This window comes from Nuphar pumila, chromosome 7 (genome assembly GCF_984573655.1).
Source record: "Nuphar pumila chromosome 7, dmNupPumi1.hap1.1, whole genome shotgun sequence".
Taxonomy (NCBI): Eukaryota; Viridiplantae; Streptophyta; class Magnoliopsida; order Nymphaeales; family Nymphaeaceae; genus Nuphar; species Nuphar pumila.
In genome coordinates, this window is record NC_143255.1 from 119,336,705 (window position 1) to 119,352,791 (window position 16,087).

General features: G+C 36.2%; 1 protein-coding gene and 1 long non-coding RNA gene across 2 annotated transcripts in view; one reads left to right on the forward strand and one right to left on the reverse strand.

Moving 5' to 3' along the window:
* The window catches only part of LOC149833172 (uncharacterized), a 46,215-nt gene extending 39,154 nt beyond the window's left edge, over positions 1 to 7,061 (forward strand). Inside the window, exon 4 of the long non-coding RNA XR_016433405.1 lies at positions 6,991 to 7,061. This is a non-coding gene — a long non-coding RNA (uncharacterized LOC149833172). The remainder of the gene's footprint in view (positions 1 to 6,990) is intronic.
* A 2,304-nt stretch (positions 7,062 to 9,365) lies between these two features.
* Positions 9,366 to 10,374, reverse strand: LOC149833185 (hevamine-A-like). The gene has a single exon (XM_090012737.1). It carries the CDS (start codon positions 10,372 to 10,374, stop codon positions 9,484 to 9,486), a length of 891 nt encoding a protein of 296 aa, XP_089868863.1. The 3' UTR covers positions 9,366 to 9,483.
* Between the last annotated feature and the right edge of the window lie 5,713 nt (positions 10,375 to 16,087).

A 16,087-nucleotide genomic window follows, 5' to 3' on the forward strand; every position in this document is an offset into this window, starting at 1 on the left:
TTTTTTTTTCAAGACTAGGTCATGAGTGTTTATTGGGTATGAAAATTGCCACAAGGGATTTATTTGTTATGATCCATTTTTAAAAAAGGTTTTTATATCTCATCGTGTCATCTTTGATGAGTTGAATTTTTTGTATGCGAGAACTAGTGAGCCCACGACTTATAAAGAGATGAATGCTTGGCTACTCAATCAGGACTCTCAAAATGGCTTCCTGTTGCCCACCAAAGCCTAGTGTTTCTTTTTTACTGCATACTGCATCCATTTCCTCTGGTGACTTTCAACATTAAGTTTGTGTCTGAAAATCAGTTTCAAGCATCGCAAAATCAATTTGATCCTTATGCTGAAACTGGTCTTCATGAACCTAATGTTGCATATGTGAGGCTGCTGAACCATTTATTGATGCCAAATTTGATGAATCCTCTTCAGATCTCGAACCATCTTACCAAAATCCCCTAAACAAAACTGATAGTACAAACCTTGTTGTAGATCTCTCCATTCAGTTTCCCATTCAGACCCATACCATGATCACTAGGTCTTGAGACTGAACTATAAAACCTAAGTCTTTTTTTGCCAGCATTCACATCATTCCTTCTGCTCTCCTTAGTGAACTCACCTAAGAAAAAAAAAAGAACCCTGTAACCTCAAGCAAGCCTTCTTAGACCCTAAGTAGGTCCAAGCCATGAGAGAAGAGATTGAGGCCCAATACAAAAACCAGACTTGGGTGTTAGTCCCTCCCAACAATGATCTCAATATCATTCGGAGCATGCGGATATTTTGTATAAAACGTCATGTTGATGGTAGGATTGCTTGATACAAGACCAGACTAGTAGGCAAAGGGTACAATCAACAAGAGGGGGTCAACTATTTTGAAACCTTCAATCCTATGATTAAGCCCACCACAATTTGTGTTATTTTGTCTACTTCAAGGGAGGAAAATTTTTCATTTAGATGTCAATAATGCTTTTTTGCATGGATTTCTTAAGAAAAAAGTGTATATGACTTAGCCTCCTGGATTTGAGAACAAAGAGTTTCCTTATCATATATGCAAACTGTCCAACCCTCTATGGGCTATAACGAGCTTTGCCAGCCTAGTTTGAATGACTCCAAAATTATTTGATTCGACTTGGTTTCATTGCGTCACATGCCAAAAAATTGGTGATATATGTACTTGTGTATATAGACGATATCATAGTCATTTGGAACTCTCAAAGAGAAGTCCAAAATCTCTTTGCTAATTTTGGTTGTGAATTCTCTATAAAAGATCTTGGTGAGTTGCCTTTCTTCTTAGGCATTAAAGTAAATAAAGTTGCAAATGGAATCAAATTGTCTCAAGGGAAATACATCTATGATCTCTTTGCTTAAGACCCATATGATAGTCCAAACCTATGTTTATACCTACTGCTCCCAATGTCATTCTTTTTAAATTTGATGGTCATTCCATGCTCGATGCTACTCACTATCGAAGTGTGGTAGGTTCTCTTCAATATGTTACTCTCACTAGACCTGATGTTGCATTCTCTGTAAATAAAGTCTATCAGTTCATGCAGGAACCAACTTAGGATCATTGGCACAATGTCAAGCGAATTCTTCGATACATAAAAGGCACAATCAATTATGGTCTAAAATTTGTTAAATTCAATTTTCTAGATTTGTCTGCCTTTTCTGATACAAATTGAGCCCACCTTGACGATTAGGGATGGCAATGGACCAGGGCGGGGGACAAGGTCTCCACCCCTGCCCCGTCTCAAAATCCTACCCTCCATGCCCGCCTCCATCCCCGCACAGGGTTTTGATTTTAACCTCCATCCTTGTTTTGTGTCCTCCATCCATGGTTCAAATGGTGCGAGGCGGGGCAATGCCCCATTTCCCCTTGGTCCACTGCCATCTCTAAAGAAGGATTAGGGACAGAGACGGGGCGGGGCAAGGCGGGGATGGAAGAGGGGGACAGGGCAGTACGAGGGAAGTGTAAGTCCATCCCTACACAAGTTTTGATTTTAACCTTCATCCCCATTTCATGTCCTCTATCTCCGATCCAAATGGGGCGGGGCCCATTTCCCTCCAGTCCACTATCATCTCTATTGATGATAGAAAATCCACCAGTTGGTACCTTACTCGATTAGGGCCTAACATCATATTATGGCGCTAACATACTGTGGCCAGATCCAACACAAAGCATAATACAAAGCCTTAGTTGTAGCAATATTTGAATTAATGTGGTTGAAAATTCTTCTTATGGAATTGGGCATAACCCCAAATCATAGCCCAACACTATGTTGTGATAATCTTGGGTCAACCTACCTTGCTGCTAATCTTGTCTTTCATGACAAAACAAAGTATATCGAGATTGATTATCATTTTGTTAGGAAAAAATTACAAAAAAGAAAACATATATAAAGTTTATATCTTCACTAAAGCCATTAGAGGGCCCATGTGCTATATGCTAAGAGACAAGCTTACTCTCCAAGAGAAGATGATTGGCTTGCAGAATGAAGAAGGCGCTGCTAAGGAAGGTGTTGAATCTATCACCCATGCAAGGAAGGTTGAACCTAATCTTGGCCATGATAGGAAGGTTGATGATGTTGAAGATAATGGTTGTTAACAAGGGTACAATGAGAGGTTATACAGTAACTCTGATCAGCATGGCAATATTGGGAAAGGTAAGCCACATGTGGATTTTCAATTGAGAAAGTTTCAGCAAGATGGCAACACATCAATCATGGTTAATAAAAGAGAAAAGAAATTAGATAAGGAGATAATAAGTAGTACATCATCAAGGGTGTTTTATGGAGCAAGAGATCTCATGTTTCCATATGAGCAAAGATGGCCTTATATTCACCAATATTGTAAATGTTGGTAACTATTGTTACCTACCATATGTGAGTTCCTTTACATGTAAAGCTTAATATATGTACGTAAGGTGAGACTCCATGCAAGAGAAAAAAATAAGAAAGTAGAGAGAAAATATTTTTTGTGGACGTAGGCTACACTATCCGAACTATGTTAATCCTTCTTTACTCTTTGTGTATGATTTGTGTGTGTTAATCATGATCTTTCTGACTTTACACCTTTCACTTGACTCGCTCATCTTTGGGACACAACCTGTCAGTTGCAGGGCCCAATAAAAGATGGACATATCAGGTGCGTGGAGCGACATTGGGGCCATGGTGGGCAAGTGCCCACCGTACTAGACGTCATATGGCCAACTAGGTTAGGGTGGGCACCACCTATGCCCAACCCAATATAAAGTAAAGACATGTTTTGCCTCTCTCTCTCTTCTCTCTCTCTCTCCAAAATCCTCTGCATCTCTATTGCTCTACTTTTGACCTCCCACCTTTGGTCGTTCAGTGTTTATTTGTGCTCACCCTAGCTTAGATTCTTGGCTCTGCCATTGGGCACACTCAATGTAATACCTGCAAATTTTTAGTAATTATTAAATAAATAAAGATAAAATTTTATGTCTTGAATTTATGTTTAATTAGAATTGAATTTAAACATCACTTTAATTTGAATTTCATTGTGGATTTAATTTTAAATTAAATTTTAATTAAATGTGAATTTAAATTTAAATTACAATTTAATTTGGATTTGGATTGAATGTGAATTTAATTGGATCTCAATTTGTAGGAAGTTTGATACAATTAAGTAAGTTGGATCTTAAGGGTGGGATGCCCCTCTATGTGGGCCCTATTGGATTAAGGTTTCCAATGTGGGATGGACTCTATTTATGCCAAGGAAATCTAAAAGGGGGTGGGACGTCCCTACCTCCCCTCTCTTTTAAAGTAAGGAATGGAAAAAAAATAATTCTAATAAGCTAAAGGTCAAATTAGCTAATTATTTTTTTATTTTATTTATTAGCTAATGGGATAATGAATTCCTAAATTGTTTTGGAGTCCTATTAAGATAGGAATTAGAGAGGGTTCATAACATATATCTCTAACAAAATAAAAGACAACTTTAAGTAGAGGTTTCCTTATTCAATAGGAAAACCAAGGGAGGAAATTATTTAAGGGGGCCCTCTACCTTCTTTACATCACATGCCTTCCTCTGTTGGAGTTTCTATTTCTCTCTCTCCTGTATTCCCCTACTACCTCACTTTTTTTTTTCTCTCTCTCTCTCTCCCTTCTTTCTTCTTCCTTTCATTTACCCCTCACATTGGGAAGAGAAAACTAGTGGTGGTGCGTTCATAGAGGCCAAAATCCAGTGATTAATCCATAATAGGTGAGTACCCTAGCTATATTCTATTATATTTTGAGATTTAACCTTAGTTTTATATTTGAGTTTGAATTTAAATCAGTTGTTTTTTTAGATTTGTAGTCTTTGTTTGTTCATGTGCGATTTTTGAGAAATTATTTTGAACGTGAGAAGCCGTAAAACTTGGATTTTTGCGAAAAAAATATAAAAAATCTATACAAATAAGTTCAAATCTAGGATTGATTCATGTGAATATAAATCATGATTTAAAATCATGGATTGAATCTATGTTAGGGTTTTATATCATTTTTTACGAAACTATGCAAAATGGTACCATGTAAATATACGATTTTAGATTTTGGATTATTCCAAACTCGAATATGATATTCTTTGGTGTATTTAGCATGATAAAAACATATATGCCTTGATTGAATATGCTTTTTATGGATTATAAATGTCGTTAGTGGTTTTCATAAATCTGAAATCTATTTTGAAAATCGTTTTTGGGAAAAAAGTGTGTTTTTTTATGTAAAACTGTTAGATCTTATGTTTTATTTTGATTTATGATACATATGTCATCTCTATGTTTACAACATGTTTAGATGTTTATATGCATGCATATAATGTGTTTATGATGAATCCAAAACAGTTGGATGCATGTTCTTGTTGTTTTCTTTATGAAAATTATAAAGTTTTTTATGTGCTTCTTGAAAATGCATATTGTCTTGTTATTTTTATTTCCACTAGTCTTAAAGAAAATTATGGTTCTCCAAAATGGTGAACCCAAAAATTCTCAAAATTTAGAGAGTTGTTCAAGATATATGGAAGCAATAAAAAAAATTGAGCTCATTTGAGTTTCATGTTGGGAGATACGACCTTCCAAGTTAGTACAAAATTTAAGTTCTGACATAAATTATGTAGGCTGCACATTTTTGTAAATTTTATTGCTTCCAAACTGTTTAAGATTTATGACCAGTATTTTTATGTAAGTTTATATATTACACAAACAAAACTCTTGTGCACTGAGTTATTATGAATTGAAAATTAAAAATCATGAAAAATTAGTTCATAACCTGAAATCTCTGAAACATAGTCTGTCCAAGAACAAAACAGACTGTAGTGCATGATTTTTAATTTTCTGCCAGAAAGGAGTTTAAATATGATTTTTTTAAGCTTATGTTAGTCACACTAAGTTAATTAAAGTAAAATTTTCAGAATTTATTTCATTCTGTAAATTTGTTTGTTGATATTACTTTAGAAAGATCGAACAAGATAAAATTATTCTGTTAACAAAAAATAACTTTCACTTACAGAATTTTTATTCTCTGATCTAGAATGAGTTTGGGTTTAGGTTTTCGCTTGTAGATAGTTAACACGTATGTGTATTTACAATAAAATATTTAGATTTAAACTCATTATATACAGGTTACGATAGAATTTCTACTAACTGAGAAATTCTGTCTATGCAGTTCTGAATTTGGAACTAGTGTTTGAGTGCATGTCATAGGTCCAAAAGTGTACTAATTGGACATGACTTGATTCTTGAGCTAAACTAGATGGACACATAATCTGTTAGTGTACAATGTGTGGACGTAATAAGGCTATATGGGCATGTGATCATATTTTGATTTGTTATATTGTAATTTCAGTTACAATGCTAAATTATACTGCATGATATGTTAATATGCTTGCATGATGTGATAATATGCTTGCATGATATTATAATATGCCTACATTCAGTATAACATGATATATGTGAAACATGATGATATGCTTATATGCACTGAATGTATAGTTGAATAAATGTTGTAATGTATACACAATATGACTTACGTGTTGATGCTATGTTTATTGCATGATTTAGAAATTGTTGTTTGACTTATTTGAGCATGAAAATGCATGTGGATTGCATTTATGAGAATTCAATTGGACTGAATTAACAAATGAATGAGGTCTAATTAAACTTATGCATGCTTAAGCCCGAATGGTGGCTTTGCCTGTGTTCGAATTGGTCGTCAATAACCTAGTGAGTGGTTAAATATAATAATGCATGATTGGCAAGAGAATTAATTGAATAAAAAGTGAAATGTGCATTAAATTCTCTCATATCTTACAAAGAGATTGCAAAAAGTACTTTTGGCTTCTAGGGTTTGTTGATAGTATGGAAGGTTGCTTTCCTCAACCATAGAGAGAGGTGACTAGGCTACCACTGCAGTCGCGGAGTGATATATGTATATTTCAGCTGAATAAATACTGATATATCAGGTTGAAGGGTGTGGGTCTTTCTAAACATTGGATCACCTTACTCCAGGACCCGAGAAATCATGCAAGACCAGGTCAATTAGTCACAGATTGTTAAAATATACACCATGGGTCATTGTCTTCTTCTTCGGTTAAGACTGTGTAATACCTACAGGTAATTGTGATAGAGTAACAATTTTGTGTTCTTGTAGATAGAGCATTGCATACATCATTCAAGAAAGAAAAGATATTGAGAAAGATAAAAGTTACTTATGCATTAAAGAGATATTTAATGATTTTGGTAAGTTCATGCATTGATTAATTGTTCTTGCATAAAAGGTAATATAAATATGATAATTGTTGAATGCTATGTAAATGCCATTCTTTAAATGTACATGTGTTAATTGTTACAATTGTATTTAGTTCTGATTAATGCATGTTATATTTGATATATTAAATCACTGAAATTATTGATGATATCTTAGTTTGTACACTGTTTGTGTGATTTTTTCATACATGAGGATGTTGTTCTCACCTCCTGTAATTTTAACATTTTAGGTAATGAGGCATGACAAATTAGTTCCTTTTCGTACTTTGATGACTAGACTGTGACAAAGTTTTGTTTTGGGATATTATGGGGGTTTTGACACTAGACTATGAGATTGACTTGTTGGTTTCAAACTCAGTCTATTATAAATATTTTAATTTAATTAAAAGTGAATAATGATTTTTAAATTTATGAAATTTTATTTAATTAGTTGATGATTTGATGTGATATCTCTAGCATTCTTGATTTCATGTTTTTCACATTTTTTTTGTTTTCTTGATAAGAGTTATTGTCTTTTGATGTCTCATTCTCGAACTTGATTATACAGGGTTATTAAACGTTAGCGTTTGAGCATGACTTCTTAAAACTTAGTCCGGTTGGAGCAATGCCATCGATAAGGCCTTGAATAAAAAAAAAGGTTTCAAAATTGAATTATAAATCAAAGGTGTTATTCTCAAAGAGTGAAATATGGTTGCGCCCGATCCGCTATCCAAAGCAAACCCTGGGTAGTCCACCTCCCCCATGCTTTGCCAGAATTATCAGGTGAAAGCGATGGGACATCAATGGCAGTTTTTTCCTTGATTGCAACAACATGATGATCTAACCGTAACCAATAGACAACTTCGTTACAAAACGGTTATAGATCGTATGATTGTCAATTAATAGTGAAAGATTACAGCTGCCCTGACATCAAAGTCAATTTAGGAAGTAAGAAAAGAAAGGAGTAGAATGAAATCAAGGCAGCAAGTAGCAACAGTGAATCAATGATTACAAATTTCTGCATTAGATTGTTGGGATTATATTACTCTCTTTAATATTAACATTAATAAGAGAATTCACATCTACTAATTCTCTCTCAATCCATATGGTAATTTACATGTACATGCCTAACATATGGCAAATTTACTATTTAACCACATCAGGTTTTAAATATTTTAAGATAACAGCCTAACCTTTTAAGGAATTGCTCCAATGACTGCCCGAGTTGCTTTTTCTCTCTAAAATTGCTCATTTACCTTTTTCAGCATAGCTACAGAAATGACTTCTATTAAGAAAAAGGGCTAAATTTGTCACTTTTTAAGAGTTAGCTAGAGTTAGGTGAACAAAAAACAAAATCCATTCTGGTAATTTTTAAAAGGTTAGACCTCTATCTTAAATATATGCAAACTGAGGTGGCTAAACACAAATTTGCCATGCGTTAGGCGCGTATACTACCTCAACCCATATACTGGTTTCCTTTCACAGAAAGGATATGATCACAAATAGTTTATTGTGTGATTATTCATTCCAATTCCTAGTGTTGCTATCATTTCACCCTACTTGAAATTACTCATTTCATATTCTGTGAATATTCTCGCACCCACTTTTTATTTATTTATTAATTTATATATGATCGAAAACCCTTGCTAAGAGTCAAGTCATTTAATGGGCCCGCCCCTTGTGAGATAAACCTTGGCTGGGGTCACCGACACTCAAGCCTCTATAGAGCCCACCAGTTAAAGACATGGGGACTGCGGTCGAACCTGAGACGAATGGGTCAGCACCTTCTCCCCGAGCCCCTTGCCACTCCGGCAACCTAGGTTGGTAACCATGGTCTGTCCTTTTACCTTGTTCTAAGAACTGTACTAACATTAATAAAAGGGGGATCAACATGGTTGGCAGGAGCTGTCAGTGTTCGTCTCCTTGTGGTGGGTCGTTGCAGGTTCAAAACCTAGTGGTATGCTGAATAATAATCGGTGGGGTCTGCCCAACGTCAGCTTGACTTTAAAAAAAGAAAAACCTATATTAATTAACATTAAACTCTTTTATATCCCTTTCTTTTAGGCCATTTTTTTTATGTTGGAGAAATAATTGGAAGAAAAAAAAATTCAGGATACAATTTTTATGATGTGGAGCAAACATGCAGAAATGATGGGCCCCACCTGTTTTAAAAGAATTTTTTTCTTCGTTCAAAGGTTTAACTTGCAATCACAGGGGGCCTTAGGGCCTGTTTGTTTCTTTCAATGGAAGGAAACGCCAATTTATGGGGGAAGGGATTGATTTTCTAAAGAATCCGGAAGGGAACACCATTTCATGGGGAAAGGACATGATTTACTCCAACATAGCTTTCTCATTAAAATTCTTTCACGTGTAAAGTGATTTTTAATTAAGTGCTAATGAGGAAGGAGGTGGGAAACGCTGAGTCCCACTAAAACCAGCGTGGCACTTTCCCATGAAAATCACCCGAAACAAACAGGCCCCTTGGCTTCCATCAAATCATTTTCGTCAAAATTTCAGCAATGCCACTACCCAAATAGAAATTTTTGAAGATCTCCACAGATCTAATATGAGAGAGAGAGAGAGAGAGAGAGAGAGAGAGATGTGGACAAAAAAGAAAATTATGCTTTTAAACCGTTTTTATTTAATTACCATAGGAAAATAGCTAGGTGCCATTGCCCACAAACAGAGTTAACAGACAGCTTAAAAGCATAATTTCAAATGCCAAAAAAAAAAAAAATGGGCTTTTACACGGAGCCTCCAACGGTGGTGCTGTAACCAGATTGATCATCAAAACCCTTGTTCCACAGCATTATCCCTCCATACGATGAAGAGCCCTTCACTATAGGAAGCACCGTATTGATGAGGGCATCAGTGGGGATGAACCCACTTGATGCTGCATCTTGGGACGCAGGGAGCCCCAAAAACACTGATGCTGCCCCAACATGTGAGGCCCATGTGTTCCAAGCATCCCCCAGTTTGGTAGCATCCCCATTGGAGTACTCACATTGGGCATTGTTATAGAACTGCACCCACACATAGTCAAACAAGCCCATCCCGAGTGCAGTTTCGAGGGAGTGATCAGGGTAGGGGCACTGAGGAGCTGCACTCAGGTACACCTTTGTGCCGAACCCGGTCAGGGCCCTGGCTAGGTCTTCATATTTGCTAGGACCATGTTCCATGTCGAAGTCGATGCCGTCGAGCGCTGCGCTTCCCAGCGGGCGCGAGTCAGAGCTTCCACCGAGGAAGTTGTTCCATAGATAGTTTGCGACTTGTTGCGCGTCATCTGATGAGGAGAGTCCGTAATCACCAACTCCTCCGCCTAAGGAGAGGAACACCTTTATTTTCTTCTGTTGGCAAGAGCTGATGTCGTTGCTCAAGCTGGTGCAGCTGCCCGACGAAGGCTCGCAGTGACCGGCCAGGTTGAGCACCGGGGTCTGCCCGTTGCCGAAGGTGGTGAGGAATGCGAGTATGACAAAGGCGTATTTGCCGCTTGCGCACGTATCGGCAAGGCTTCCTTCTCGCCCATCCTGGCCCCAGTATACAGCAACGCTTCCAGCATTTGAGATTGAAACGAGAGTGCTTGAGATGCCGAGGATGAGGAGAAGGCAGCCCACGGCTTGTGAGGAGGATGCCATTTTCAACGTGGTTGGGGAGGCTCATCCAAGGAGAATTTATAGCCTAATAATGCAGAGAGAGAGAGAGAGAGAGAGGGTGCTGACCCGTTCGTTTTAAATGGTGGGTTCCACTTTTTCATAAGGTCTTTGGCGAGAAACTTCGCCATCGAGAGAGCGAGAGTTCTGTGTGAAATTTACGCAAACAGGTGGTGGAATTACATGGAAGAGGTAGTTACACCTGCGAAGAGGTTTGACATGTGTGGACAAATGGTCGGAGATTGATTTGGTGGATCCCACAAAAAGAATCGTGGACGGCTCAGATCTTTCCTATATCAGACCGGAAAGTTGTGCGTGCGAGTGAAGATACTGGTTGGACTGAGTCAGAAACGCGCTGTAAGTGGGTCAGAGGGTTGACTCAGAATCAATGCTACGACGTGATTGACTCGCTGCCGTGTTAAATGATCCTCAATGGAACGTGACAAGATCAGGATGGTCGGATTTAATAAATTTGAATTAAGGTATATATAGACGGGTAAATAAACCCAACAGCTCATGGCTCACCTTGATTCGGCTCGCCTAAAGCTCGTTCATGATCGCCAAGTTGGCTCGGCAAAATGGGCCATATAAACTGATTGTATTGTGTAATCGAGCTGAGCATGCATGATACAATGGATGTTGTTCGTCTCTGCTCTATTTGTTTAGATGAGCTTATATGTTAAAAAAACAAAATGGAAGTTGAATTGGTTTAGTTAGGGTTTCAATTTTCACTATAGACCTTATAAAAAAATGAATTTTTATTTTACTTGGCTTGTACGAGCTCTGCTTGGCTCTCACAGGCCATACAAGCTGAGGTGAGCAGTGGCTCGAGGTAAATGAGCCAAGCCTCCTGAACAACCCTTGTTCGGGTCGTTTACCAGTCCTAATAGATGTGACAAGAAATGCTTCTTATAAGTTTCCATGAAACTTTGAAAGCTTTCTTCCCAATAAACTTGCTTTGGAATTAAGCACCGACTTCTTTTCATGCTTCTTTGATGGACAATTCCCTTCTTTCAATATAAAGTCATAATTTTATTGAAATTTGAAAAGACCTAGAGATAATTTTCACGTTAGAAGATTTGTTTTTTTTTATCATAAAACCTATAATGTTGAGTAGTTTTTTGGAAAAGATTTAAAAGATATATTTTAGTAAAAATACAAGTTATATGTATTTTTGTTCATACTATATTTGTTTAATTTAAAAGTTAACATAACACAATTTGGGTGATCGTCGATAGACTCACCAAATCGGCATATTTTCTACCTATTCAGGTCAATCAACCTCTAGAAAGTCTCATAGAACTATATATATTAGGGAGATTGTATGACTGCATGGGGGGTATAGTGACAAATATCGCGAGATTTATGAAAATCACGTGAGAAATTGCCTACAAGTTTAAAACAACAATTTCTTGCTATATTTTCAAAATATCGCGAGATTTATGAAAAAACATAAATACCATGATTTAAACATGATATTTACGTTTCAAATGGCTATTTATCATGAAAAAACTATGTATTTTTATTTTTAAATAAATTTTATTAATATTTTCTTGTAATTTTTTTTTTATTTTTTAATTGCCGAGATTTTGCCAAAAAATATTAGATTTTTTTTTATTTCTCACAATTTTTTGAAAAACAAGATTTTGCTCATAAAAATGTTTGTCACTATGGCATGGGGTACCATTCTCGATCATATCGAGCTGAGTTCTTCACTTCACATCGCAATTTTAGGGATAACTGCAGAAATCTATAGGTACGAAGTTGAAGTTCAATACTGTTTTTCATTTTCAGACAGATGGACAGTTGGAGAGGACAATACAGATGCTCGAGGATATGCTGTGAGCTTTCCTTCTTGTCTGGAAGGGTGATTGGAATACACATGCAGCACTGACTGAATCCGCATAGAACAACAGTTACCATTCGAATATTGAAATGACACCCTATGAAACTCTATATGGATGACCATGCTGAACCCCGATTCACCAATGGTACTGCAACACTATGCGCAACATGTGCAAATAATTAGAGACAGACTGCATACAACCCAAAGTCGACATAAGAGTTACGCGGACCAACGACATAAGGAACTCACTTTTGTAGTAGGAGATTTCATCTTCGTCAAAATATCTCCTACCAAAAATGTCTTTCGGTTTGGAAATAAAGGAAAGTTGAGTCCCAAATATGTCAGATCGTTCTTGGTACTCGAACGTATTGGTGATATGACATACAGAGTAGCACTACCTACCTAGTATTCGCAGATACACGTCATTCACATGTCTATGTTGCGAAAGTACGTACACAACTCCTCCCATATAATATAGTGTCATTCTGTGGATATACGAGAGGATCTGACTATGAAGAAGAGGCCAATAGCGATTCTGGATAGGAAGGGGCAGGTGTTGAGAACCAAGACCATTCCTCTAATCAAGGTACGATGGCAACACCATGACATCGAAGAGTGCACATGTAAACCAAAAGCTGTTATGCGGCAGAAGTATCCCCATTTATTCGAATAATCTTATACTAAAATTTGGAGACAAAATTCCTTTAAGGGAGGAATGATGTAAGACCTGTAAATTTTTTAAAAATATTTAAATCTATAAAAGAGATTTTTGTTATAATTTTTGGATTTTAGTTTATATTAAATACAGTTCGAAGCAAATGGGAATTCAAAATATAAATTTGAATGAGTTTAAAGGTTTCAATGAATTTAAAGTTGAAGTTGAATTCCATGAGAAATTAGAATTCAAAGATAAAATTAGAATTTAATTTAATTTAGATTTGTATTCAATTAAATTAATTTAGATATGGTATTTGGATCTGGATCTCGAATAGATCCAAAATAATTTTGGAATTGAATATGGATTGATATCTAATCCAATAGAATTAGATCCAATCTGAATCCGGAATAAAAAAAAAATCTAGATTAGGATTTTAATTAGAATTTTTGAATTTTATAATAATTAAATTAATTATAGTAGACAGGGTGGCTTGCCCCCCCTTGTGGGCCCACCTACCATGATAAAATTTATCCAAATTTTAAATAAAAAATTTATTAAATATATTTCTTAAAACTAAAAATGGGGTTAATAACTTACCTAAACACAAACCTAAGACACAAAGGAAACTAAATCGAAAGAATAAGGCATGTGAGGGTCGCCCCTGGTGGGCCCCTCTTACCTAAAGGAATTGGGTTTCTCCTTTTTGGGATTCCCATATAAATGACGAGGGGAGGACCCCCCCCCCCCGCTTTTCTCTCTATGGAAGTAAGACCCCAAAAAAGGTAAGATAAGAAAAAGAAATAGAAAGAATCAAGGTTTTAAAACACTTGCCTTAGGAGGAGCACCAGAAAGGAAAAAGAGTGTGTCCATCTCTCCTTCCCATTTCGTGTGAGGCCCTACATAGTAGGGTGCCTCACACTCCAATCCCTCTCTCTTTCAATATCTCTCCCTATCTCAATCTCTCTCTCCCTCTATCGATATTGTCTCTCTCTCTCTCACTTATCTTCTCTCTCCCATACCTCCACATGGTTGAGGTGTAGGGACTCCATTGACAGAGTTATGTTTGTTCGTAGGAGGGTGCACACATCCGAAGCTTCAACCAAAACTGTTTTCGATCTTTTTCAATCCAACCAACTTGCGAGGTAGGGTCATTGGCCATCATGCGTGAGTAATCAACCATCATGTATGATCATGATGCGTATCGATCAACCTTAAATGGTGAGTTTGATGGCATATCATATGCGATCAAACCACACTAATATGTGTGTAGATGAGTTATATAAAAGAAAGAAACCCAAAATTATAAAATATATATATATGAGTTAGCATATAAGGTGTATGCTCATATTTCATGATTCGATGTTGATTTAAATGAGTTTCGAATATATATATATATATATACATATATATATATATATATATATATATATATATATATATATATATATATATATATATATAATACAATAGATGCTAGATTTATGTACCATGTGTCACGGATTAGTATTTCATGTTTAAACAATGAGTTTATGTTTAGATCTTCATGCTTAAAGATGTCATTCCACAGTTGGAATAAAAAAAGTATATATATATGTGTGTGTGTGTGTGTGTGTGTGTGTGTGTATGATTTTTGATCCATGTAGTGCATACATTGTTTTGATCATTAGTATGCACCATGCATGCTTCGGTAAGGTTTTTTTTAGTTGCTAAAAAATATATAGTTACGCATGGATTGATAATGCTTAGTTAATTTCTTTCATGATGAAAAAAAATGTGTGCTTGAGATGTGTATGGAGGTGATTGTGAACGTGCATGGGTCTGTCTGACCCCAATCCGTCTTCCCAAGTGTCCTTGGGGTACTGTCGGTCAGACCAGACTCGTATGGTCAGTTTGATCGGCCATGACTAGGGCGTGTCAACCTTGATTAGGGTGTGTCACACCCTGTTGGGCAATGCTATTTTGCACTGCACCCTGAACAGGGCACAATCGGCTGGGGTCTGCCGACTTCCCTTAGGGTGTACAGCTGGGCGATGCGACCTACTAATCGCAATAGGCCAGTGTCTGATCGACACCCATCTTGTTGTGTTTAGCGGTGCACAGTAGCTAGTGCACCTATATAGGTGCAACAGGTTGGGGTCAGACTGATTGTAATGCCCCAAAATTTTAACCCTAAAATTTTAGATTTTTTTTTAAATAGTGAAAATAATATTTTTCTTTAGGATAAACATTCTAGGTGGGTTACAATACAATCAATTATCATAATTAAATTAAAATGTTAATATTAAGATTTAATTCAGTTTCAATAATTTAAAATACATATCAAAGTATTTTGATAACAATAATTATTTTTTCGAAACTATCTACAAAAAAAAGACTGGCTCCTGATGCCACCTAAGCATTCCATATTAGATCCACAATTGCATATCATAATCTACCTAAAATCCCATAAAATGGGCCAGACTCGTGAAAGCCTGATAGAAAATAACATACTTGCAATAAATGCATGATATCAGAATACATTAAAGAGCAACCTCTTATATCAATCATGTAACACATATCTTAATAGACAATAAACATAAAATCATGACAGCAATAAAATAGCAAGCTAATCTAATGCACATTCATTCATACTAAGATTTGCAACAATGCAAGAAATCATGCACATGTATGAACACATTTTAGGAATGCATGAACATATACAAGATGCATGAACTTACCATTTAATGAGGTGATTCCTTCATGTATGAGTAAGTTCTTATCTTCAATTATTGTTTTCTTGTTTATATGATACATTCAATATTCTATCTACATGCAATTCACATTCTTTTTTTACTTGTCAATATCTGTCTGTGGGTGCAATACAAATACTCCCAGTATGGAGGTACGACTCAGGTTTATATTTTCAAGCAATTGTTTCTTATTAACTTGCGTGACACCCTAACTGTAACTACTCCGGAGAAGAAAATATAATTTTTATAGAGTTTTCAACCTCCTGTAACTCGATATATCTGATTTTTCTTATGAGTCTTACCTACCACACCACAGATAAACCGTGGTAGTTTTCCCAATTACTAGCTCTATAGATGGGGATCAAAGCAACCTTTCGTGATAAAATAATATACCCACAGAACCATCAGTAACATACATACTCTCTCAATAAGCCATAAGGGAATTAATTTTATTTTGATTTTTTA

Bases quoted from the DNA above. Each gene is read 5' to 3' on its own strand.
- LOC149833185 (XM_090012737.1), bottom strand. From the start codon at position 10,374: ATGGCATCCTCCTCACAAGCCGTGGGCTGCCTTCTCCTCATCCTCGGC.